General features: G+C 68.9%; 1 protein-coding gene across 5 annotated transcripts in view; it reads right to left on the bottom strand.

The window, feature by feature from the left end:
• GLI1 (GLI family zinc finger 1) overlaps window positions 1–26,357 on the bottom strand; it is a 46,097-nt gene that overhangs the window by 9,094 nt on the left and 10,646 nt on the right. For 4 of the 5 annotated variants that reach the window (XM_044995753.1, XM_044995751.1, XM_044995755.1 and 1 more), the window contains 5 exons: window positions 2,175–2,346; window positions 1,687–1,785; window positions 1,327–1,522; window positions 543–699; window positions 124–222 (listed from right to left, as the gene is read on the bottom strand). In XM_044995753.1, the coding sequence (XP_044851688.1) occupies window positions 124–222; window positions 543–699; window positions 1,327–1,522; window positions 1,687–1,785; window positions 2,175–2,265 (642 nt within the window). In that variant the 5' untranslated portion in view covers window positions 2,266–2,346. Of the gene's footprint in view, window positions 1–123; window positions 223–542; window positions 700–1,326; window positions 1,523–1,686; window positions 1,786–2,174; window positions 2,347–14,831; window positions 14,998–26,357 lie in introns of those variants that run through there. The other variant, XM_044995754.1, reaches the window with a different exon arrangement.

Raw genomic sequence — 26,357 nt, 5'->3', positions numbered from 1 at the left:
CGGCCCCGGGTGCCCGCGGGCGACGTGAGCAGGGAGCCCGGCGGTGGCTGCCGCGGCCGACGCTGGGGGGCTGGACTCCGGGCCTGGCTGGGGGCCGAGGGGGAGTCGGACCCTGCCCGTTACCTGCGTCCCCGTGGAGGCCGGGCTGGAGACGTCGCCCTCCGATCTCTCCTCCAGGCCCGTGGTGGCCAGGGCATCGCCCAGGCTCGGCTCTGATTTCATCTGCATTGGGAGGGGGAGCGAAACGGGATGAGCTCAGGCAGCGGGGGGTCCGTGGGGGGGCACGGCAGCCCTGCCCCTCCACCGGGCAGAGCTCCAGCTTCCCCCCCCCAGGGCTTGGCGCTGCCGCTCCTGCCAGGAGGGGGTGTCGGGGCTCCAGCCTGGCAGCTTCCCCCCACCCCCGTCGCTGGGGCTGGCGGGCAGGGCGGGGGCGCCTGGCTCGTTAAACACCCCAGACTCCAGTGGGGACGGTTCTCAGTGCTGCCCCCCTGTGGCCATTGTGTGCCGTGCGCTTGGTGCTCCCCCAGGCGGGGGCCCCTTACCTGGCAGTGCTTCGCTGTCCCGCGGGGCGGGGGATGGTGCAGGAACCCCGGCCGGCCGGGGAGGTGTTCATGGGAGCCACAGTGGGGCATGGGGGGGCCGAACGCTGCCCCTTGCCCCTTCGGGTGAGCCATGGGGCTTTGGAAGCCCAGGGACGGGCTGAAAGTCAGAAGGAGAGTGAGTGGGACCCCCCCCGGAGGTGTCGCCCCCCCCATCCCAGCCTGTGGGGAGGGGCCCCTCGCACCCGGCCTCGGGCCTCCTGCCATGTGTACAGCAAGGCAGAGAGGCTCAGCCTGCCCCAGACCCCCTCCCCGCACTTGGCAGAGACTCAGTCACTAACCTGCCCCCCCTCGCACTCCCTCACTGACACATAGGGAAACTGAGGCACAGAGCAGCAAAGGGACCTGGCAAAGGTCACACGATGGGTCAATGACAGAGCCGGGGATGGAACCCAGGCGTCCTGGCTCCCAGCCTCCCTGGTCTAACCACTAGACCCCACTCCCCTCCCAGAGCCAGGAATGGAACCCAGGCGTCCTGGCTCCCAGCCCCCCCCCGCTCTAACCACTAGGCCTGACTCCCTTCCCAGAGCCAGGAATAGAACCCAGGCGTCCTGGCTCCCAGCCCCCCCTGCTCTAACCACTAGGCCCCCACTGTCCTCCCAGAGCTGGGGAGAGAACCAGGCTGCTCCAGCCTCTGGGAGTTGGACTGGACAGGCTGACAAAGCACCTTTTCCACCTCGGCTCAGGCCAGGCCAGCTCTGGGGCCCGCCCGCCCGCCCGCGCCCACCTGATGGTGCCAATGGAGAGGTGCCCGTAGGAGCCGCTGGCCGAGGCGCAGCGTGAGTTGATGAAGGCCACCAGGGAGTTGGGCGAGGTGCGGATGACGGTCTGCAGGTCGATGCTGGCGTCGGACAGCGGCGAGATGGACAGCGCCCGCTTCTTGGTCAGCTTGGCCGTGCTCCGGGGCGTGGAGAACCGGGACCCTGGGCCGGGCAGAGACGGGGAACCGGGGCTGAGTGCGCTGGGCCCCGATGCCCCCTCTGGCGCCGGCGCCCGTCCCCCACAGAGCGGGCTGGGGCGTCTGCTGGGAACCCCTCCCCTTCGCCCGCCCCCCAAGGCCAGCCGGATCCCCCGGGCACCGACCTACCGGTGGCATTCCCAGCATGCTCGTTGCCCGGCGCCAGCCCGTACCCATGGTGACTGCCCATCAGGTTGGCCTGGTGGCACATGGGGAAGTCGTTCAGCCCTGAAAAGAAGGGGGGGTCGTTAGTCCTGGGCAGCCCCCGCCCTCACCTCCCAGGGCTTGGTGCTGGGGGCGGGGCAGGGGATGGACGGACGGAGGGCGGGACAGGTGGAAGAGGGGTGGGGCGAGGGATGGAGGGATTGAGGGTGGAAGGGGGCGGGGGACGGAGGGTGGGACCGGTAAAGGGGCGCAGAGGGGGCGGGGGACGGAGGGTGGGACCGGTAAAGGGGCGCAGAGGGGGCGGGGGATGGAGGGTGGGTCTGGTAAAGGGGCGCAGAGGGGGCAGGAGACGGAGGGTGGGACCAGTAAAGGGGCGCAGAGGGGGCAGGGGACGGAGGGTGGGACCGGTAAAGGGGCGCAGAGGGGGCAGGGGCCGCGCGGTCGGGACTCACCGTCGGCCAGGCCGGGGCCGGGCGCGTGCCGGGGGCGCAGGTAGCAGTGCTCCATGTAGCCGCTCCTGGGGGGGTTCCTGGGGTCGAACATGCTCCGTCAGGCCCCGGGCGCGCTCAGGGGCACATCCGCTCCGGGCGGGGGGGGAGCCGCCGACCCCCCGGGGGGGCAGGCCTGGGGGAGAGGAGGGCGGGCGTTGGTACCCTGCCGGGTAGCCATGGCCCCTGGGCTGCCCCATGTGGCCCAGTCCTGCCCAGCCCCCTAGGTCAGCCCCTGGCACCCGCTCCCCACTGGCAGCCACACGCTGGTCCCGCAACGCCCCCTGTCTCCAGCAGAGGGAGCCATGGCTGCAGAGCCCAGGCCCTTTCAGGACACTGGGCTGCCCATCCCCACGGCCTCTGGCCCCAGCAGAGGGTGCCCAGCCCTCCCCCAGCCGATGCTTGCTGCTGCCCAGCCCCCACGGCCTGGGCCCCCTCACCCCTCGTCTGCACCCCAACCCGGTAGCCCCCTCCTCCCAGGCAAGGGCTGAGCCTCCATCACGGGATCTTGGGGGAGACCAGGTGCCGACGGGGGGGCAGCACCCCGGCAGGGCCAGGACAGTGGGTCTGGTGGGGGGGGACCGTCCTCTCCTCCCCGCCCCATCTCCAACAAGGTGACTTCCCCCCCTGCCCTGGGGTTAACCCCCCGTCTCTCTCCTCCCTCCATCTGCCCCTGGCTGTTCCCAGATGCTCCTGGGCCGGGGGCTCCCCCAAAGGCAGGACCCCCTTGTGGGTCTGTGCCAGGCCTGCCCGCCAATCCTGCACGGGGCCGGTGTCTCGCCACCAGCCCTGGCACCAGGCTGCGGCCCAGGCCAACCTCCGAGCCCCCACTTCCCCGCAGACTGACAGGGCCTGGTCGGCGGCGCCAGGGGGGCTGGTCACACCGGCTGAGGCAGGCACCGTGGGGGGAATGGGGAAGGGTTTTGGGGGACACGTCCCCCCTCCCACTCAGTCCCCCCACGGCTCAGCCAGGTGCCCCATCCCAGCTGTGGTCCCACAGGCCACCACGGTCGACCCCCCAGCACCAGCCTGACCCCAAGCCACCCATGAATGGAAGTGACGCGGCCCCTCCACGCTGCGCCCCCAGCCTGGGGGCTCTGGCAGGAGGAGGTGTGGAAAATGTCCCCCTCCCGGCCCCACCAGTCTCTTACATGGCCCATCCCTCTGTCTCATGGCAGCCCCCGCGCCCCTTCCAGCGATGCCAGAGCCCCACGCAGCCCCACACCCGGCCCCTCGGCCGGACTGAGCTCCCCTGCTGCCCGCTGCCGTCCTGCAATTGGCACAGGCCAAGCCGAGAGCCAGATCCACCCACACAGATACGCACCCACACACGCATCAACCCCCCCCAACCCACACGCATGCCCAGACACACCCCTAGACACACTCATGTACGCACAAGCAGGGACCCACACACATGGAAACACACGTGTGCAAATGCAGACGCACGTCTGCCGTTGGACAAGTAAACGCCCGTGACCAGACGCGCGGACCCGGACACGCACTGAGAAAGGCGCCCGCCCACCCACGGGGCGGCTCAGCCTTGTGCTGAAGGTTTCGGAGTCTGATTCACATGCCCCCTGCTCTGCTCGGGTGCATGGAAAGGGGGGGCTTGCAGAGATGGGGGAGGGCCAATGGGGAGCCAGCTCGGCGGCTGTACCCACAGTCTGCTGCACCCCGTCCCCATCTCCCACCTCTGCACGCCCTCTGCTAACCCTCCTTCGGCCCATGCACTGGTGCTGAGCTCCAGAGCTCGGCACAGAGCGGATCGGCTCCCCGTGGCATGTGGCCGTGGTGCCGGGCCCAGCAAGGTCCAGATCGTCTCCCTGTGGCGTGTGGCCGTGGTGCTGGGCCCGGCACAGTGCGGATCAGCTCCCTGTGGCATGGGGCCGGGCCCAGCAAGGTCCGGATCGGCTCCCCGTGGTGCGTGGCCATGGTGCCGGGCCCGGCAATGTCCAGAGCGGCTCCCCATGGCGTGTGGCTGTGGTGCCGGGCCCGGCAATGTCCAGAGCGGCTCCCCATGGCGTGTGGCCTTGCTGCCGGGCCTGGCAAGGTCTGGATCATCTTCCCGTGGTGCACGCCCTCTGCTAACCCTCCTTCGGCCCATGTACTGGTGCTGAGCTCCAGAGCTCAGCAGAGCGGATCGGCTCCCTGTGGCATGTGACCGTGGTGCCGGGCCCAGCAACGTCCAGATTGGCTCCCTGTGGCGCGTGGCCGTGGTGCCGGGCCTGGCAAGGTCTGGATCGTCTCCCCGTGGTGCGTGGTGCCAGGCCCGGCACAGTGTGGATCAGCTCCCTGTGGCGCGTGGCCGTAGTGCCGGGCTTGACACAGTGCGGATCAGCTCCTCATGGCGCGTGGCCATGGTGTGTCAAGGTCCCGATCGGCTCCCTGTGGCGTGTGGCTGTGGTGCCGGTCCCGGCACAGTCCGGATCGGCTCCCCGTGGTGCGTGGTCGTGGGGCCAGGCCCAGCAAGGTCTGGATCGGCTCCCCGTGGTGCGTGGCCGTGGTGCCGGGCCCAGATCGTCTCCCCGTGGCGTGTGGCTGTGGAGCCGGGCCTGGTGCAGCCAGATGAGCTCCCCACGGTGCCAGGCCTGGCACAGTCCAGATGGGATCCCACTGGCACCTGGCCATGGTGCCAGGCCCATGATACCCAGGGAGGCAAAGCCACACTGTGGCTGGTTCCCCCACAACCGCCCGGGCGCTGACTTCCGGGCATGCGAGGCCTGGTCTGAAAGTGCCGAGCCACTGGCAGGAATCCAGCTGGGCTGCCCCCCCCGGCAAACCCGGCTCCTCGGCCCCGCGGGCTTTACAGGACGTCTGTAAGAACCTGCCCCCCTCGCCGGGGTGGCCGGGGCGCAAGGGAAGAGCCAGGGGTGAGATAAAACCAGGGGAGCAGGCCCGGGACGCCCCCCAGCGCAGGGCCGGCCCTTGCCCCAGGCCCCAGGCGGGCGAGGGAGATGCCTGCGGTGGCGCAGCGCAGCGAGCCAGGCTGTCCCGGGGGCTGCAGGCTCCGGGTCCCGCGCCCGGCCCCGCGTTCCTGCTTTCCCAGCCAGCCCGGGGCCGGCCGGCGAGGTGGGTGTTCTGGGCGTTTGTTATGACTTGGAAGCCGATAATGGCCGAGCTCCTGGCCAGCCCGCTCCCAGGCCTGCTCGGGCTGCGGGGGGGTTGTTTTGACATCGCGCAGAGCGGGGTTTGCTTTGGGGCCGGGCCAGGCGGTGGCACAGCGAGGTGTGTGCTCCGGCCCCAGTGCCCTCCCCCCCCCGAGTGCCAAGGCTGCGGCACGGGTCAATTAGCAGCCATTTCTGCTGACGGGCGAGTGCCCACGGGACGTGTCCTGGGCAGCTGCTCCAGGGCGGGGTGTGTGTGTGTGTGTGTCTCCCCTCCACCCGAGCACAGCGAGACCTCCCCAGCCTGGTCTCCATGTTCCCCCCGAACCCTCGTCATGCACCAGATTGGACCTCACACCCTAGAGGGGAATCTCCCATCCGGTGTGAGCTGTGCAGGGGCTAGGACACATGGCTCGGCCTACAATGGAATCCCCAAGCACGAGGGCAGAGGTGCCCCCCCCACGACGGATCCTCTGGCACCCGGCTGTGACCGCAGGGCGTGAGCACGTCTGCCCAGGAGGGTGGATCCTACATGGTTTCCGCGACCCCCAGCGACCCCCGTTGCACGAGCGTGGGGCAGATGAGCCGGCCAAGCACAGGTTGGGGAGGGGGGCCCAGGGCCTGACCCTGCCTGGCTCAGCACCAGCAGCTGCTCTGACCCGCTGCCCGGGAGGGGAAAGGTGAGAGCGGGTCCTCGCTCCCCAAACCCGCCGGGATCTGCCCCCTCACCCCCCCCCGGCCTTCCCCCCAGACGAGCAGGTTCTTGGTGCTGCTGGCTCCCGCTGGGCTGGTCCGGGCCATGAGCCAAGCTGGGTAAATTCCCCCCTCCCCGGCCCCAGGCCCACTGTGCGCCCCCCTCCCCCAGACACCTTCTCCCCTCGTACGTGTGTGGGGCAAATCGTCTGTTTATCCTCCCCGGCCGGGGCGTTCGCAGGGTCCCAGGCCGAGCGTTTCAAGTGCGTCCAAGAAACGTCTGGGGCCGCCCTCCTGGCCGGGGCAGACAGATCTGGGGGTGTGCGGGGTGGGGGGGCTGGGGGGAAGCAGGCGGGGGGATGGGAAGGGGACTTTGCAGCTGGCAGCCAGCTGGTGACGGGAAAGAGCAACTTCTCTGCTGCACAAGAACCGAGTCTGTTTGATTGGGGGGGGGGTAGGATTTTTTCACCCCCCCCCCGATCTCTTCCCCACACCCCATTAGTCAGCATCAGACATTGTGGGGGGCATGGGACCGTCTGGGTCAGGGGTCCCCAACCTGTTTTGTCTGGCGGGCACCAGACGACCCACGGAGGATCATTGCGGCGGACGAGCAGCCACCGAAATTCCGCCGGCAAGCGGCAGCATCCAGAGGCGTCGCCGCCGAAATACTGCTGAAAATCGGCAGCATTTCGGCGGCTGCTCGTGCGCCGGCCAGGACGCGGGCGCACTTAAGACGCCCCGGCGGGCGCCATGGTGCCCACGGGCACCGCGTTGGGGACCCCTGGTCTGGGTCATTGCAAAATAAAACGAGCAAAAGAGGCCATTTGTGGGGCCTCCAGACAGCCTGAGTGCCCGCTGGGCGCCACCCCCAACGCAGAGCGCCCCCGCTGGGCACCCCCTCCAACGCAGAGCGCCCCCGCTGGGCGCCCCCTCCAGAGCACAGTGCCCCAGAGAGCCCGCTGGGTGCCACCCCCAACGCAGAGCGCCCCCGCTGGGCGCCCCCTCCAGAGCACAGTGCCCCAGAGAGCCCGCTGGGTGCCACCCCCAACGCAGAGCGCCCCCGCTGAGCGCCCCCTCCAGGGCAGAGTGCCCCAGAGTGCCCGCTGGGTGCCACCCCCAACGCAGAGCGCCCCCGCTGGGTGCCACCCCCAACGCAGAGCACCCCCGCTGGGTGCCACCCCCAACGCAGAGCGCCCCTGCTGGGCGCCACCCCCAACGCAGAGCGCCCCCGCTGGGCGCCCCCTCCAGGGCACAGTGCCCCAGAGAGCCCGCTGGGCGCCACCCCCAACGCAGAGCGCCCCCGCTGGGCGCCCCCTCCAGGGCAGAGTGCCCCAGAGTGCCCGCTTGGCGCTCCCGGGACAGCACCCCCCACCTTGGCCCCCAGGCAGAGCAGCTCCCACCATCTCCGCTGGGCACCTCCCCCCCCCCCCCCGTGTCCCATTCCCCACCTCCCCGAGCTCGCCAAGCCCTCGCCCTGAGGCCAGATCCGAACTAACATCCTTGAGGCAAAAAGCTCCATCCCTCTCCTGAGCCTCAGCCCCAGCCAGTCGGGATCGTGGGGAGCCCCCGGCCGGTCCCCACCAGGCCTCAGGACCAGCTGACTTCACAACCCCAGGAACCAGCCCCCCGCCCCATGGGGTGAGGGCAGCCCCGACCCCCCTGCTCCCACCCAGGTTGCAAGCAGCGCGTCTGACGTGCGGCTTTGGTAATTAAAAACAATCCAACTACATCAAACGCCTCACCGAGAACGGCCCCCAACCCCACCCGGGCCACGGCCCCCAGGCACCACTGGCAGGGCTGTGTGGCCCCCAGAGCTTCCAGGCTCATTTACACAAGGGTGGGAGGGGAAACTGAGGCAGAGCTGGGATGCGATTCCAGGTCTCCCGAATCCCAGTTCAGTGTCTGACTCAGCAGCTGCTTCTCTCTGCTTCCTAGCTATTAATGGCTGAAGACGCACAGGCAGGGAGAGGTGCCAGCACACGCATGTGCACACACATGTACACATACAAACACGTGTGCACACTTACACACACACGCACAGATCGGGACCGTTCATGCCCATTTCCAAAGGGGGGAAACTGAGGCACGGTGGGGCTCGCTCTTCCCCGGCGGGGCGAGCGCCCCGTGGCCCGGCACTGGGCAGCCCCTTCCCCGTGGCTGGCCCACCCGGGTGCGGGGCCCTGCCTGGGAGTGGAGCGGGAGCCAGGGCTGAGCTGGGCCGCGAAATGAGAACAAGCTGGAGTGTGGGGGCGGCGGAGCGGGGGGGCTGTCTGTGTGTGGCATTCAGCATCGGCGCCCTCAGCTCCTTCCAGCCTCTCCCTGGAGAGCGGGGGGGGCTCACCCCCAAAACGGGGGGGCAGGGCCCCGCGGCCTGCTGGGAAGAAGAAGGGTTTGGTTTGCAATGGGGGGGGGGGGCGGATTCTCACGCCTCAGTTCCCCCTTTGAGAGCTCGTCTGGGGGCTTTGTCTGCGTGTCACCGGGGAAGAATGGGGTGGGGGGAGGGCAGGGGTGTGAAACCAGATGGGGGGGGAGTGGAAGAAGAGGGGGCTGCTGGGGGCAGGAGGCAGGAGGCTGGGGGCAGGGACCATGGGGGTGCGATGCACAGAGATGGGGCACAGGACAAGGCCGGGGGGGCACGAAATGAGAAGTGGGGGCGGTAAAGCAGGAGGGAGGAATAGCGGCATTTCCCTGAGGGAGAGATTCGGGGGGGGCAGAGAAAGGGGCGCACTCCCCTCCCCCCCAGCGAGGGGGGGGCACGAGGCTCTGGGATGCTGGGAGCCTGGGGAAATCCCCCTGCCCCCCCCCCGGAAGGAGGGACAGGAGTTTGCAGGGCCACTCTCAAAAGTTTGTCAAGTAATTGAGTCAATCGCTGCTCCACCCCCTCTGCTTCCCCATCCAGCCCCCGCCCGGCCCGGCCCGTGTGTGTGTGGGGGGGCTAAGACCCACAGCTGGTGGCCGTGGGTCCCATCCCGCTGGGCAGCTAAGGGCCCCGGGGTGTGAACTCCCCCCCCCCCCGAGCCCTAACCCCCACTGTGCACCCAGCTCCCGCCGGACACCCCTTCCCTCGCCGGGATCCACGGCTACGTGCCGCCTCACCGTGGCCCCGCACCGTACATAGGGGGTGCCCCCTGGCATCGCACCGAACCCCTGAAACAGCCGCATGAGCAGGGAGGCAGCAGGAGAGCTGGGGATAGAACCCAGGAGTCCTGACCTCCAGCCCCGCGCCCCCCGCTTTAACCCACTCGACCCTGCCCCTCTCCCAGAGCAGAACCCAGGAGTCCTGTGAGCTCCAGCCCCGCACCCCCCGCTTTAACCCACTCGACCCTGCCCCTCTCCCGGAGCAGAACCCAGGAGTCCTGTGAGCTCCAGCCCCGCACCCCCCGCTTTAACCCACTGGACCCTGCCCCTCTCCCGGAGCAGAACCCAGGAGTCCTGACCCCCAACCTGGAGTCCCCCCGTCGCAATCCCCATTCCCAGCGTTCAGAGTCAGAAGGGCCCCTGGGATTATCTCCGGCCGGACAAGCTGCCCCACACCCTGGCCGGCGGCACGTCCCGTCCCCGGCAGGGCAGAGCCCCGGGCAGGGCCCCGGGATTTGTGCCAGAGGCTGGCTGGAGAGAGGTTCCCCTGAAGTGGCGCGAGGGGCCCTGCCCACCAGATGCCCAAGGCTCTTGTAATGTTCAGTGCCCCCCAGCGAGGCTTCCAGCCCTTCCTATGGGGCACCATCTCCCCCCGCCCCGCCCCCGAATGCTCCCCCTCTCCCACCCCCGTTTATCACTGCTCGGGGCAGGTCTGTGGAGGCGCCTACGCGGCCCTCATTGCATGAGCACCTGACAACACCCCATTGTACAGATGGGGACACTGAGGCACGGAGCCTCTCCCAAGGCACAGGGTAGAGCAGGGAGGAGGACTGGGGTCTAGGCCCCCCCCCATTGGGCCAGCCTTCCCTCTCCAGCGCCATGGCCACATCTGTGCCGGGGGGGGGGTTCTGTTATGTCTCTGGCTGCCCCCTCCCCCGTGAATCCCCCCCAGCTGCCCCCTCGCTGGCTCCAGGTCAAGGCTTGCGTGCTGAGTGCATCCCATCAGCCTGAGCCATCCCCCCCACCCCCTCCGGCTGCAGAGCCCCACGGATCCGCACGTAGGCCCAGGGCACTGCTGTGCTGGGGGGCCAGGGACCCAGAGCTGGGGAGGAGGGGGCCCCACGGCCTGAGTGGGGGTGCAGCACGGGCACCCCGCTGTGCCAGGTGGAACGGGGGGCTCGGCACCGGCAGTGGGACCGGGGCACGGCCAAGCGGGGGTGCCGGGGGGCACGGCCAGGCTGGGGGGGCCGTGACGAGGGAAGGGGGAAGCAGCTGGGGGAGGAGCCCTGAGGCCAGGCCGAGGGTCACGTTTCCTAGCTGCCTGCTCTGTCGCCAGGCCTCGGAGCCGCCCACTGTGCCACCCGCCCGCCGTGCCAGGCTGCCAGTGGAGCTCAGGGGCTGGGTGCCCTTCCGGGAGGCCTGGCTGCTGCCCAGTTCCTGGTCTCCCGAGGCTGGGAGCCCCTGGGGGCGTGACAGGCAGGGGATGGGCACCCGCGTGCTGGAGCCAGGGGGCGCTCCCCTGGGGTTGGGGGGCAGGGGAAGGGCCCTGTCCGGTCTCTGGTCCCCAGGCCGGCAGCGCCGACCACACTCTGCCAGGGGATCAGGGCACACGAGGTGCGGGGAGGGGGGACGGGCGCTGGGGAAGGGAGTTGTGGGATAAACAGATGACAGGAAGGACGTGGGGGGGCATTTCCCCCCCCCACACACAATCAGGGGGCTTGGATGGGATCAGATGAGCCCTCCCCCCATTTCCCATCCCCCCATCAAGCACTTTCCGGTGAGCGCCCAGACACCAGGGGGATGGGCACGGCATGCGAGCCAGGAGGGCAGCCTGGCTCCCTCCCTCACAGTGCCCTGCTACAACCTGCGTCGGCCCTGCCCGGGATCTCAGCGCTTGGGACCATGGCTCCATCCTGCACCAGGAACATCTGGGAAATACCCGAGCCCCGGCCCCACGGCCCCCCTGCAGCCCTAATGGGCACTGCCAGCCTCCCCAGCCCATGCTTGGGTCCCCCAGGGAGCGTGGGGCACAGAGACGCAGGGAGGTGCCAGCCCTGGCCCCGGGACCCCATCACAAAGGAGGTTTCCGTGCTGTGCCAGGTGCTGCATGGACACCGAGGGCACGACGGGCCCTGCCTCACCAAAACAGAACGACTACCCTCCCGACACAGGTGGGGAAACTGAGGCACGCGGGGTGCCCAAAGTGGCAGAGTCAGGCTTAGAACCCAGGTCCCCCAACGCAACCCCCTGACGGCCTCAGCAGAGTGGCAGGGGCGGGCGACGGGGCACCCCTCTGCCGTGGCAGCTGCTGCCCTGAGGCGTGAGGTCCGTCCGCGTGACAGCGAGCTCGGGTACATGTGCATGAGCTGCCATCACCCCCCGGGTCGCTGCAGTCTCGGCACCCCCTCCCTCTCCCGCTGCTGCCGCGCCCCACGGTTCCCACCACAACCAAGAGGGCGAGGAACGCTGAGCTGGCGGGGGAGGCACCGCCCCGAATCGCTGGCGCTCACTGCAACGACTTCATTTCTATTATTGTAGGGTCTCTCACTAGCGCTGGGGATGTTTGCACACTGGTTCGTTATTGTAGGGTCTCTCACTAGCGCTGGCGATGTGTGCACACTGGTTTGTTATTGTAGGGTCTCTCACTAGCACTGGCGATGTGTGCACCCTGGTTTGTTATTGTAGGGTCTCTCACTAGCGCTGGGGATGTTTGCACATTGGTTCGTTATTGTAGGGTCTCTCACTAACGATGCAGATGTGTGCACATTATTACCCACCAGCTGGTACCAGCGGCCCACATTAAACCAGCAGCAGGGTGCCTGTTGCACTGGTGAGACATGGGCGCCGCACTGGTGAGAAGTGGGCGTCGCACTGGTGAGAGACGGGTGCCGCACTGGTGAGATACGGGCGCCGCACTGGTGAGATATTGGCGTTGCACTGGTGAGATACACGCACCAAACTGGTGAGACACGGGCATCGCACTGGTGAGATACGGGCGCCGCACTGGTGAGACACGGGTGCCACACTGGTGAGATACGGGCGCCGCACTGGTGAGATATTGGCGTCGCACTGGTGAGATACACGCGCCAAACTGGTGAGATACACGCGCCGCACTGGTGAGATATGGGCACTGCACTGGTGAGATACACGCGCCGGACTGGTGAGACACGGGCATCACACTGGTGAGATACGGGCGCCGCACTGGTGAGATACACGGGCACAGCACTGGTGAAACACGGGCGCCGCACTGGTGAGACACGGGCGCCGCACTGGTGAGATACACGCGCCGCACTGGTGAGACACGGGTGCCGCACTGGTGAGAGACACGGGCCGCACTGGTGAGATACACGGGCACAGCACTGGTGAGACACGGGCCGCACTGGTGAGACACGGGTGCCGCACTGGTGAGATACACGGGCCGCACTGGTGAGACACGGGCGCCGCACTGGTGAGATACGGGCGCCGCACTGGTGAGACACGGGCGTCGCACTGGTGAGACACGGGCCGCACTGGTGAGACACGGGCGCCGCACTGGTGAGATACACGGGCGCCGCACTGGTGAGACACGGGCGCCGCACTGGTGAGACACGGGCGCCGCACCATATAATACTTTAAGCCAGTAATTAGCCTCTGGCTCAGGCGGCGTCACCCAGCGCGGCCTGGGAACAGCCATTGTTGCGACTCCTGTTCTAACGTGCACCAGCGTCCAGCTCAACCCGAGCCCCTTCTGCACAGCCCAGGCCCCCCGCCCCCCCCGCTGGGCTGGCCCGGCCCAGGGGCCTAGCAGAGATTGCTGGGGGGGAGGGGGGCGTTCAAAGCCTGCTCTTCCCCTCCCCCGGTGCAGGGAGGGCTGTGAACTCCTCCCCTTCCAGCGTCTTCTCCAGCCCCCCCCCGCAGGACCCCTCCTCTGCTTCCCCCTCTCCCTACACCCCTCCTCTGGGTCCCGCCCCCACACGGCACTTTTCGAAAGGGGAGTTTCCATGGCGACGCTGAGTGACAGGCAGAGGGCATTCCTGAGGGGGGCTGCAGGCATTGCTGGGGGTGGGGGTGCAGCTACCCAGGCCTGGCTGTGCCCGCGGGCGCTTCCGGGGCAGTGGGGGACGTGCCCACCCGGAGCTTCACCGATGCACCAGGGCCCTGCTCAGGGCACAGCCGCTGCCTTCAGTCCTCTACTGAACGAATCCCCGTTAGCGGCGCCGGCTCCCACCAGGCATGAATGACTGAGCGCCAGCAGGGGGCAGTGTGCACGGCGGGCGTGTCAGTGCCCGGTACCGGACGGCGTCCGAGTCGGTTGCTGCCAACGAGGCTGGATGGCTTGGCCTGCCTCGGCCCTGGCACCGCACCGCCCAGCGCGTTGCGTCGCCGGGTCGGGGATTGCGCCGCGTTCGCATTGCACGGCGCGGTGTCGCCCGACGGCAGAACACACGGCCTGGCCTGGCTCCATTGCCCTGCCCTGCCCTGCCCTGCCCTGCCCTGCCCGCCAGGGTTCGCTCGGCCTTGGACGCTGGGTCTCCGCCGCATTGCACAGCCGTGTGTGGGACCTCTGCAGCCGGGAACACGCCCCACCACTATTCAACAGGCCTTGCTACTCCCAATCCTGGAGCCACCTTGTCAGGAGTGAGGGGCACCGGCAGAGCTCGGGGTGGGGAGCCCAGGGCTGGGCTGGCAGGGGCTGCGGGTCGGGAGTGAGGGGCACTGGCTGAGCTGGGGGGGAGCCCAGGGCTGGGCTGGCAGGGGCTGCGGGTCGGGAGTGAGGGGCACCGGCAGAGCTCGGGGTGGGGAGCCCAGGGCTGGGCTGGCAGGGGCTGCGGGTCAGGAGTGAGGGGCACCGGCAGAGCTGGTGGTGGGGAGCCCAGGGCTGGGCTAGCAGGGGCTGCGGGTCGGGAGTGAGGGGCACCGGCAGAGCTGGGGGTGGGGAGCCCAGGGCTGGGCTAGCAGGGGCTGCGGGTCGGGAGTGAGGGGCACCGGCAGAGCTGGGGGGCAGGTCTGGGCTAGCAGGGGCTGCGGGTTGGGAGTGAGGGGCACCGGCAGAGCTGTGGGGTGGGGAGCCCAGGGCTGGGCTGGCAGGGGCTGCGGGTCGGGAGTGAGGGGCACCGGCAGAGCTCGGGGTGGGGAGCCCAGGGCTGGGCTAGCAGTTCCCCCCAAGCAGCACCGAGCCGCGGGGCACAGACCAGCCATGCAGACAGGAGGGGGCACCTGCAGCGAGGCAGAAACACCGGGTGGGGGGCGCGGAGCCACCCAGGGCAAGACCCTGCTTCACACCATCCTCATCGTCAGCTGCCTCTCATAAGGGTGTGCCCACGTCACCCACTCAGCAAGTGCATGCACAGCACACGGACTGTACACACAACACACGTGGTCTCATGCACAGCACACGGACTGTACACACAACACACGTGGTCACATGCACACCACACCGACTGTACACACAACACACGTGGTCGCATGCACACCACACCGACTGTACACACAACACATATGATCACATGCACACCACACCGACTGTACTTACAATACATGTGGTCACATGCATTCCACACGGACTGTACGTACAACACATATGCAGTCACATGGATCTCACATGGACTGTACACACAACACACATAGCCACATGCATGTCACACAAACTGTACACAGAACGCACACACGCACACATGCTGCTGCATGCACAGCACACGCGTGCACCCCACATACACTGCATGCACATTCGCGGCCCACTGATGGCCACTCCATGTCCACAGCTCACCCCGCTCCACTCCGAGCAGCATCCATGGCACGCCCGGCCACCCACACACATGCCAGTACGGCACCGTCCTGCTGAACAGAACAGAGAGAGATTGGGCCGCTCTGCCCTCCCTTCCCGCAGCCAGTTTCTAGGCGCTCCCATGCGCCCGGGCTGGAGCAGGGGCTGGGGGCCAGATCTCCCGCCTGGGCCTAACCCTGCGCTTCTCCCAGCCGAGTGGGGGGGACCCCAGCTGCAGGACATGCCGGGGAGCACCCCCTGGCTTCCCAAGGCTGCTCACCCCCAGTGGCTGCCCCAGAGCTGTCAGCGGGGGGCCCAGCATGCGGCTTGGGGGGCTGAACCGGCCCCAGGGGGTTCCCCCCACCCCCGGCAGGAAGAGTTTGGGGCGGGAGAAGGAGCAGAAGAGACGAGCTCCCGTCCCGGCAGCCAATGGGAACGACGAGCCAGCTCCCTCACGCGCAGCCCCCCCCTTCCCGGCCCAGCCGGCCCCGGCCCACCCAAGTAGCAGCCTATGGGCATAAATTTGAGAGCCAAGCGCAGGCTGGATTGAAGGAACCTTCCCTGCCAAGAAACTCAAACTGACACACATTCCTCCCGCGCCTGCCAAGAACACGGGCTGCGGCCAGAGGCTGCAGCGCCCGGCGCGAAGCCCCGGCCTTCGCCGCCCAAACGCCGCTCGCTGGGCACGGGGGGGCTCCTGCAACCCCCGCAGAGCGGCCCCCGGCCCGTGTTTCCCGAGGAGCCTGGAGAGAGAGAGAGAGAGACAGAGAGAGATGGGGGGTGGCTGGGGATAGATAGATAGATAGATAGATAGATAGATAGATAGAAAGATAGATAGAGGGGGTGGCTGGGGATGGATAGATAGATAGATAGATAGATAGATAGATAGATAGATAGAGGGGGTGGCTGGGGTGGCTGGGGGTAGATAGATAGATGGGGTGGCTGGGGATAGATAGAGGGGGTGGCTGGGGATAGATAGATAGAGGGGGTGGCTGGGGTGGCTGGGGAGAGATAGATAGATGCCCCAGACTGGCCATGGTCTCTGTTTCCATCCCGCCGCCCCTTCCATATCTGGGGGGACGTTCCCCAGCTCCCCAAGAACAAACCCCGAACGGAAGGGACACGGGGACGCTTCTCCCCACTCTACGGTCAGCAGCTTCCGGGCCAGACGCTTGCAGCCCCCAAGAAGTCTCAGGGCCTGGGACTCCCCCCACCCCCTGTGCCCCCTGTTCGAACCGGAAAGATGCCCTGAGCCGACGCATCAGCCTCCCGCCTGCCCGGCCTGGGATCGCTGTCAGGGGGGCAGGAGGGGGCAGGGAATGGACTGGGGTTTACCCCTCTTGGGGGCGCCGGCTCGGCTCCAGCCCCAGGGCCTGGCTGGGGTGGGAATGGGAGATGGGGCCCCTCCCAGCTCACTGGTAGGTTGGGAACCAGGGAGCCTGCAGGGGAACTCCCGGGGCCGCCCCCGCTGGGCCGCTGAGTAAACGGGGCGGCTACATAGTCTGGGGAAAGTGCAGGTTACAAAACGTGCACGTAACACGCACACGCCCGGCCCCGATCCCGACCCACAGCCCCTGCTAGCCCGGCCCTGGGATCTCCAGCCAACCTGCCGGTGCCCCTCACTCCCGACCCGCAGCCCCTGCTAGCCCAGCCCTGGGATCTCCAGCCAACCTGCCGGTGCCCCTCACTCCCGACCCGCAGCCCCTGCTAGCCCAGCCCTGCCCCCCTCACCTCTGCCCCCCCCCCCTACTCCTGTCCCTCTGTCTCCCAGGGTGAAGCTTGAGGGCTTCTCCTGGAAGCATTTTTCCAGCTGGTGCGGCCCAGCCCCCACAGGGTTAACGGCCCCCAGCCCCACTGCGGGGAGACCTGACGTCAGGGCTGGATTAGGCCGAGATCCCAGGCCCGATAAAGAGGCAGCTCAGCTTGTGTGGCAAAATCCATCACCCAGCTCAGGGCCCAGGCTGCTGCGCCGTGAACTCCGGGGTGGGGCTGAGCCGCTCCCCAGTGCCCCCCCCCGGGCAGAGCTGCTCCCCAGTGCCCCCCCCAGGCTGAGCCGCTCCCCAGTGCCCCCCCCGGGCAGAGCCGCTCCCCAGTGCCCCCCCCGGGCTGAGCCGCTCCCCAGTGCCCCCCCCGGGCAGAGCCGCTCCCCAGTGCCCCCCCAGGCTGAGCCGCTCCCCAGTGCCCCCCCTGGGCAGAGCCGCTCCCCAGTGCCCCCCCTGGGCAGAGCTGCTCCCCAGTGCCCCCCCCCGGGCTGAGCCGCTCCCCAGTGCCCCCCCCCGGGCTGAGCCGCTCCCCAGTGCCCCCCCCGGGCTGAGCCGCTCCCCAGTAACCCCCTGGGCAGAGCTGCTCCCCAGTGCCCCCCCCGTGCTGAGCCGCTCCCCCGTGCCCCCCCCGGGCTGAGCCGCTCCCCCGTGCCCCCCCCGGGCTGAGCCGCTCCCCAGCTCCCCCCCGGGGCAGAGCTGCTCCCCAGCGCCCCCCCCCCCGGGCTGAGCCGCTCCCCAGTGCCCCCCCTGGGCAGAGCTGCTCCCCAGTGCCCCCCCCCCCGGGCAGAGCCGCTCCCCAGTAACCCCCTGGGCAGAGGAGCGCCCCCGGGCCCCCCCCGGGCAGAGCCGCTCCCCAGTGCCCCCCCCGGGCTGAGCCGCTCCCCAGTGCCCCCCCCCCGGGCTGAGCTGCTCCCCAGTAACCCCCCCGGGCCGAGCGGCTCCCCTGTGCCCCCCCCGGCTGAGCCGCTCCCCAGTAACCCCCCCGGGCAGAGCTGCTCCCCAGTGCCCCCCCCGGGCAGAGCCGCTCCCCAGTGCCCCCCCCGGGCAGAGCCGCTCCCCAGTGCCCCCCCCGGGCTGAGCCGCTCCCCAGTGCCCCCCCCCCGGGCTGAGCTGCTCCCCAGTAACCCCCCCGGGCAGAGCTGCTCCCCAGTGCCCCCCCCGGCTGAGCCGCTCCCCAGTCACCCCCCCGGGCAGAGCGGCTCCCCAGTGCCCCCCCCCCGGGCTGAGCCGCTCCCCAGTAACCCCCTGGGCAGACCTGCTCCCCAGTGCCCCCCCCCGGGCAGACCTGCTCCCCAGTGCCCCCCCCCCGGGCTGAGCCGCTCCCCAGTGCCCCCCCCCGGGCTGAGCCGCCCCCCCGTGCCCCCCCCCGGGCAGAGCTGCTCCCCAGTGCCCCCCCCGGCAGAGCCGCTCCCCAGTGCCCCCCCCCGGGCAGAGCTGCTCCCCAGTGCCCCCCCCTGGGCTGAGCCGCTCCCCAGTGCCCCCCCCGGGCAGATGTGCTCCCCAGTGCCCCCCCCCGGGCAGAGCTGCTCCCCAGTGCCCCCCCCCTGGGCTGAGCTGCTCCCCAGTAACCCCCCCGGGCAGAGCTGCTCCCCAGTAACCCCCCCGGGCTGTGCTGCTCCCCAGTGCCCCCCCCCCCGGGCTGAGCCGCTCCCCAGTAACCCCCTGGGCAGTGCTGCTCCCCAGTGCACCCCCCCGGGCAGAGCCGCTCCCCAGTAACCCCCCCGGGCTGAGCCGCTCCCCAGTGCCCCCCCCCCCCGGGCTGAGCCGCTCCCCAGTGCCCCCCCCCGGCTGAGCCGCTCCCCAGTGCCCCCCCCCCGGGCTGAGCCGCTCCCCAGTAACCCCCCCGGGCAGAGCTGCTCCCCAGTGCCCCCCCAGGCAGAGCCGCTCCCCAGTGCCCCCCCCCCCCGGGCTGAGCCGCTCCCCAGTGCCCCCCCCAGGCTGAGCCGCTCCCCAGTGCCCCCCCCCGGGCTGAGCCGCTCCCCAGTGCCCCCCCCCGGGCAGAGCTGCTCCCCAGTGCCCCCCCAGGCAGAGCCGCTCCCCAGTGCCCCCCCCCGGGCTGAGCCGCGCCCCCGGGCCCCCCCCCCGGGCTGAGCGGCTCCCCCGGGCCCCCCCCCGGGCTGAGCTGCTCCCCAGTGCCCCCCCCCGGGCTGAGCTGCTCCCCAGTGCCCCCCCCCGGGCAGAGCTGCTCCCCAGTAACCCCCCCTGGGCAGAGCCGCTCCCCAGTGCCCCCCCCAGGCTGAGCCGCTCCCCAGTGCCCCCCCCCAGGCTGAGCCGCTCCACAGTAACCCCCCCGGGCTGAGCCGCTCCCCAGTGCCCCCCCCGGGCAGAGCTGCTCCCCAGTGCCCCCCCCCGGGCTGAGCCGCTCCCCAGTGCCCCCCCCTGGGCAGACCTGCTCCCCAGTGCCCCCCCCCGGGCTGAGCCGCTCCCCAGTAACCCCCCTGGGCAGAGCCGCTCCCCAGTGCCCCCCCCAGGCTGAGCCGCTCCCCAGTAACCTCCCCCGGGCTGAGCTGCTCCCCAGTGCCCCCCCCGGGCAGAGCCGCTCCCCAGTAACCCCCCCCGGGCAGAGCTGCTCCCCAGTGCCCCCCCCGGGCAGAGCCGCTCCCCAGTGCCCCCCCCGGGCAGAGCTGCTCCCCAGTGCCCCCCTGGGCAGGAGCAGCCCAGGGGTGGGGGCCCATGCAGAAGGACAGTGACCTGGAGCTTGGGGTGGGGGGTGGATGGGGACGGACAGACAGACAGACAAGGGGTTAATCTCATGCTGAGCCAGGGTGTGCAGTGATCTGGGGGGCTGGGTGTTGAGGTGAAGGATCTGGGTGTTGGAGTGAGGGGGCTGGGAGGCTGGGCATCGAGGTGAGGGGTCGGGGGTCTGGGTTTTGGGGTGAGAGGTTGGGGGTCTGGGTGCTGGGGTGACAGGTCTGGGGGTCTGGGTGGTGGGGTGAGGGGTTGGGGGTCTGGGTGTTGGGGTGACAGGTCTGGGGGGCGGGGTGTTGGGGTGAGGGGTTGGGGGTCTGGGTGTTGGGGTGACAGGTCTGGGGGTTAGTGATATGGGGTGAGGGGTTGGGGCGCTGGGTGTTGGGGTGACAGGTCTGGGGGGCTGGGTGTTGGGGTGAGGGGTTGGGGGTCTGGGTGTTGGGGTGACAGGTCTGGGGGGCTGGGTGTTGGGGTGAGGGGTTGGGGGTCTGGGTGTTGGGGTGAGGGGTTGGGGGGCTGGGTATTGGGGTAACAGGTCTGGGGGCTGGGTATTGGGGTGAGGGGTTGGGGTGCTGGGTGTTGGGGTGACAGGTCTGGGGGGGCTGGGTGTTGGGGTGAGGGGTTGGGGGTCTGGGTATTGGGGTGAGGGGTTGGGGTGCTGGGTGTTGGTAGAGCCAGGTTGAAGGGTAGCCTGACCCCATGGCATCCCCTCCCCGCTGCCCAGACATGGGGGGGGGTCGGGCCCAGCTCCTCGGGGAATTCTGCCAGCCGAGCCACTGGCCACCCCAGGGCCCAGACGGCTGCTGGGCCGGCAGCCACCCCCCACCCCCTCCCGCGCTCAGTGACCCCGGGTCAGCCAAGTGCCCAATTGGTTTAACCCTGTGTGGCCTTAGCTGGTTTAACTGCTGCTCCGGCTCCTGCGGGGATCGGCCATCGCGCCCTCCCCACCCTGCTGCCAGCCCCCGTTCACAGGGCGTGCCCCATGCCCGGCACTGCCCGGCCTGCCAGCCGCACCCGTCCAGCGCCACTCCCCGGCCACGCCGCTTGCATAAGGGATGGGAGGATGGGGGCAGCCCCTGCCGAACGAGCTCCCCTAGGCCCCCCATGGGCTCCCCGCACCCAGAAGTCACTGAACAACTGGCCAGGGTCCCTGCCAGGGGCCGGATGGGAGCCAGAGCCCCCTAGAGGGGAAGGCCCCATTCCCCACCCCCCTGTGCCAGCCCGTGCCCCCGCCCTGGGGCCGGATCGGCGGCAGACCCCCCCATGCAGACACAGGCTGCCCCGCCCGGGGTTTGGGTCACGGAGAAAAGGGAAATCACCAGTGAGCCGGGGCCGGGGGTCGAAAGCCCCCGAGGTTCCGGGACTCCCGTTCCCCGGGAAGGGCCAGGCCGGCCCCTGCTCTCCCTGCCCCGAACGGGGCCTCGTGTCTCTGTCCCAGCCCCCCACCGCGCCTGACCCCTCCGCTGGGCCGCCCGCCTCATTCAATCCAGGCTGCTAATCTGCCCGGGCCAGACAGCTGCCTCAAAGCCCATCGCTTCAGGTTCAGGGGCTCTGAAAGGCGCTCGAGCCCCGCGCCGGGGAGGGCCGGGGCACCGGTTCCAAGGTGGTCCGCTGGCCCGGGGGCTGGGAGAGCCGAGGCCGGGGCTGGGGCCGGGCCCCAGTGTCTGAAGGCACCTTCCCCTGGACTCCCCTCCAGCAGAGCCCCTGGGGCTCCCCCCGGGTTAACCCCCTGCGTGCTGACCCGCAGAGCTGGCGGGGGGCCAGGGCCAGCCCCAGCTGCGGAGCCCGGCTGTTTCAATGGGGAGACTCAGGCCCCTGCTCCAGAGGCCCCGGTTCAGCCCCGGGGTGCTGGCCATGCACCCCGCTGTCCTAGCAACGCCTGCTCTGGGGTCTGGGGGGGCTTCCCCCCGGCCCCCTGCCCTTCACCCCTCCATTCTCCTCCTGGCCACGCCGGGAAACCCACGTGGGAACGGCCAGCTGAGCTCCCGGCAGTGCCCAGTGAGGGGGCCTGTGTGGGCTGGTACCGAACTGGGGGCAGCACCCCTCACTCCCCGGGCAGCCCAACAGCTGGAACATCTGGCTTGGCACCCACATGCAGTGACACATGGGCACGCGGCAAACCGAGACCTGCGCCCACGGAGATGTACACACACCCAGACCTACACACGCACACATGTACACCCAGACCTACACACACACACCCCGACCTACACACGCACACATGTACACCCAGACCTACACACGCACACCCAGACCTACGCACGCACACATGTACACCCAGACCTACACACGCACACCCAGACCTACGCACGCACACCCAGATCTACGCACACACACCCCGACCTACACACGCACACATGCACACCCAGACCTACACACGCACCCCAGATCTACACACACACACCCCGACCTACACACGCACACACATGCACACCCAGACCTACACATGCACACACATGCACACCCAGACCTACACACGCACACACATGTACACCCAGACCTACACACGCACACACGCACACCCCGACCTACACACACACACCCCGACCTACACACGCACACATGTACACCCAGACCTACACACGCACACCCAGACCTACGCACGCACACATGTACACCCAGACCTACACACGCACACCCAGACCTACGCACGCACACATGTACACCCAGACCTACACACGCACACCCAGACCTACGCACGCACACCCCGACCTACACACGCACACATGCACACCCAGACCTACACACGCACACCCAGACCTACACACGCACACATGTACACCCAGACCTACTCACGCACACCCAGACCTACGCACGCACACCCCGACCTACACACGCACACATGCACACCCAGACCTACACACGCACACCCAGATCTACACACACACACCCCGACCTACACACGCACACACATGCACACCCAGACCTACACATGCACACACATGCACACCCAGACCTACACACGCACACACATGCACACCCAGACCTACACACGCACACATGTACACCCAGACCTACATGCACACACACACACCCAGACCTACACACACACACCCAGACCTACACACGCACACCCAGACCTACGCACGCACACCCAGATCTACGCACACACACCCCGACCTACACACGCACACATGCACACCCAGACCTACACACGCACACCCAGATCTACACACACACACCCCGACCTACACACGCACACACATGCACACCCAGACCTACACATGCACACACATGCACACCCAGACCTACACACGCACACACATGCACACCCAGACCTACACACGCACACATGTACACCCAGACCTACATGCACACACACACACCCAGACCTACACACACACACCCAGACCTACACACACACACATGTACACCCAGACCTACACACGCACACCCAGACCTACACACGCCCACATGCACACCCAGACCTACACACGCACACCCAGACCTACACACACACACACACACAGAGACCTACACACACACACACACACCCTCAGACCTACACACACACACCCAGACCTACACACACACACAGACCTACACATGCACACATGCACACCCAGACCTACACACACACAGACCTACACACACACACACAATCAGACCTACACACCCAGACACCCAGACACACAGACCTGCACACGCACACACACACCCAAACCTACACATGCACACCCAGACCTACACACACACACACACATACACACACACACAGACCTACACTCAGACAGATGTGAGGGGCACCGGCCAAGATGCGGGAGGGAGCCCAGGGCAGGGCTGGCAGGGGCTGCGGGTTGGGAGTGAGGGGCACCGGCAGAGCTGGGGGTGGGGAGCCCAGGGCAGGGCTGGCAGGCGCTGCGGGTCGGGAGTGAGGGGCACCGGCAGAGCTGGGGGTGGGGAGCCCAGGGCTGGGCTAGCAGGGGCTGCGGGTCGGGAGTGAGGGGCACCGGCAGAGCTGGGGGTGGGGAGCCCAGGGCTGGGCTAGCAGGGGCTGCGGGTCGGGAGTGAGGGGCACCGGCAGAGCTGGGTGGGGGGAGCCCAGGGCTGGGCTAGCAGGGGCTGCGGGTCGGGAGTGAGGGGCACCGGCAGAGCTGGGGGTGGGGGGCCCAGGGCTGGGCTGGCAGGGGCTGCGGGTCGGGAGTGAGGGGCACCGGCAGAGCTGGGGGCAGGGGCCCTGGGACAATCACCTGCCCTGTCTGGTCTCCGCTCCTGCCCTCCCACTGCCCTGCTCAGCCCAGGCGGGCCGGGGGCGCTCGCCCTGAGCCGCAGGCCGGCAGGGTCCCTGCTCTTGCTAGGTGGTCCAGGGGCTGCGGGGAGGGGGCTGCTGCTTGTTTGCTTTGGCCCCGTGGACGGGATTCACGGCAGCCCCGACAAAGTGCTCCCTGGAAGCCGCTTGCACAGCCCTGGGCCGGGATTGGGGAGCGGGAGCTGGGGCACGACGAAGCTGCTGCTGGGAGGAACTTTTCCACCTCCCAGTGCACGGGCTGCAGACGGCCACGCTGGGGGGCTAAGCATCCGCCTGGCTGGGAGTCGCCCGCCGGGAGCCCCAGCTCCCTTCGACGGGGCCACTGGGGCGGGACCTAGCTCAGCGTCGCCTCTCCCCTTGCCCCAGCCCCTCCCAGGCGAGGGGCCTGACTCGCGACGGGCCGGCGAGCCAGGAAGTCCCGCCTTGCTGAGGGCAGGACATCCAGGCAGGGTCACACAGCAGCCAATCAGCTTTGCTGGGGCAGTGACAACACCTCAGGTCTCTCGGGATGATGGCGAAGGGATGGGTGTCTCCCACCACAGGGGGTGGGGATCAAACCCCGAAATCTCAGCTCCCCCATGACGGATCACCCTAAATATCCCAGTTTCTCTATGGTCAGCAGGTCCTCCGCCCCTCTCCACTAACGAGCACCGATCTCGGGAGCTCCAGACCACATCCTCCTCAGAGCCAGAGAACAGGGAGAGACTCTGGGTGTTCGCGGTCTGTCCAAATCACCCCTCTTATTGTCCACATCTAATACACACCCACTTCCCCGGTTAGCTTGTGGAACTCACTGCCACAAGAGCGGGATGCGACTGAGGATGGGGAAGGACAGTGGGACGCTGGGACGGGTGGGAGCTTGGGGGAGGGATCAAACGCCTCCTGCTCTGGGGCAGGAAGCCCCCCTATCGGCGGTTCACCCCACAAGTGCCTCCTGCAGGAAGCCACTGGAGGAGAAAAGAACCTGGGCTTGAGGCCCCTGGGTCTGAGCCAGGAAACACTCTGCCTGCCCGTTCCTATGTTCCTAGACAGCAGCCTCCCGGCCATGCCCCAAGCCCGGGTGCCACTAGATCGGTACCAAGGAGCCCGCAGAACCACGCAAACCACCATCGCCAGCACACCTGGGAACGCCTGGCGCTGCTCGGTGCAGACCTGGCCTGAGTGTTGAGATCTGGGGAGGAGGGAGCCCCAAACTCCCCCTGCCTCCTCCTCATCCCCGGATGTGGCGTGGCCGAAACCCAGCTCTGTTTTCCCTGCTTCTTCCCTCTCCTCTCAGCTGGTCCCCACGTTACTCTGCAGCTTCGGGGGTGGGGGGGGTGAGGCACTGCAGCGCTGGGGTAGGCGGTGGGGCAACACCCACTTGCTGGGTGCCCTGCAGGGGGCTCTGCAGCCCCTCACCTCTGCCAGGGAGCCAGTGCTGCAGCCTCCTGGCCTTGGGGAAACTGAGGCAGAGCGCAGGGAAGTGACTTCAGACCCACAGACACGCCACATGTCCGACTCAGCAAGAGAACCCAGGAGTCCCGGCTGCCCCAGCAGGAGAGGGCTGGGCAGAGACGCCCCTAAAGCCAAGTCGGAGGGGACATTCCCCCTCCATCCCGGCTGATTCGGGGGGAATGGAGCTGGAGAGAGGCCCTGCAGGGGCTGGCGGGGGCCCTGTGAATTAGGGACAGTTGCTCCCATGCAGCAGCCTGTGGCACAATGGGGCTGGGCCCCTTTGAATGTAAAAGGTCACCCAGCTGCCACCAGGTGTGGGGTGTTCCCCGCCCCCGCCCACCCTCCCAGCGGGCATCGAGTTACGATTCTCCAGCTCCGGGCTCGGCTCCAGCTCCCAGCCTCTCCCTTCGCGCCCCGTGGCCCCGACATGTTACAAGGTGTCCGCGATGAATCACTGCACGGGACAGAGGCTTCTCTGCAGCAGGCAGCCTCGCCCGGCTCGGCGTGCCGCATTGCCAGCGGGCCAGGCGCCCGCCTCTGCCAGTGCCCCTCACTCCCGACCCGCAGCCCCTGCTAGCCCGGCCCTGGGTTCCCCCAGCTCTGCCGGTGCCCCTCACTCCCGACCCGCAGCCCCTGCTAGCCCGGCCCTGGGCTCCCCCAGCTCTGCCGGTGCCCCTCACTCCCGACCCGCAGCCCCTGCCAGCCCGGCCCTGGGCTCCCCCAGCTCTGCCGGTGCCCCTCACTCCCGACCCGCAGCCCCTGCTAGCCCGGCCCTGGGCTCCCCCAGCTCTGCCGGTGCCCCTCAGTCCCGACCCGCAGCCCCTGCTAGCCCGGCCCTGGGCTCCCCCACCCAGCTCTGCCAGTGCCCCTCACTCCCGACCCGCAGCCCCTGCTAGCCCGGCCCTGGGCTCCCCCACCCAGCTCTGCCGGTGCCCCGCACTCCCGACCCGCCGCCCCTGCCAGCCCGGCCCTGGGCTCCCCCAGCTCTGCCGGTGCCCCTCACTCCCGACCCGCAGCCCCTGCTAGCCTGGCCCTGGGCTCCCCCAGCTCTGCCGGTGCCCCTCAGTCCCGACCCGCAGACCCTGTTAACCCAGCCCTGGGCTCCCCCACCCAGCTCTGCCGGTGCCCCTCACTCCCGACCCGCAGCCCCCTGCTAGCCCAGCCCTGCCAGTGCCCCTCACTCCCGACCCGCAGCCCCTGCTAGCCCGGCCCTGGGCTCCCCCAGCTCTGCCGGTGCCCCTCACTCCCGACCCGCAGCCCCTGCTAGCCTGGCCCTGGGCTCCCCCAGCTCTGCCGGTGCTCCTCACTCCCGACCCGCAGACCCTGTTAACCCAGCCCTGGGCTCCCCCACCCAGCTCTGCCGGTGCCCCTCACTCCCGACCCGCAGCCCCCTGC

This window comes from Mauremys mutica, chromosome 20 (assembly GCF_020497125.1).
Source record: "Mauremys mutica isolate MM-2020 ecotype Southern chromosome 20, ASM2049712v1, whole genome shotgun sequence".
NCBI classification, from domain to species: Eukaryota; Metazoa; Chordata; order Testudines; family Geoemydidae; genus Mauremys; species Mauremys mutica.
The sequence above is the reverse complement of the archived record's forward strand: the minus strand, read 5'-3'. Positions and strand labels throughout refer to the sequence as shown.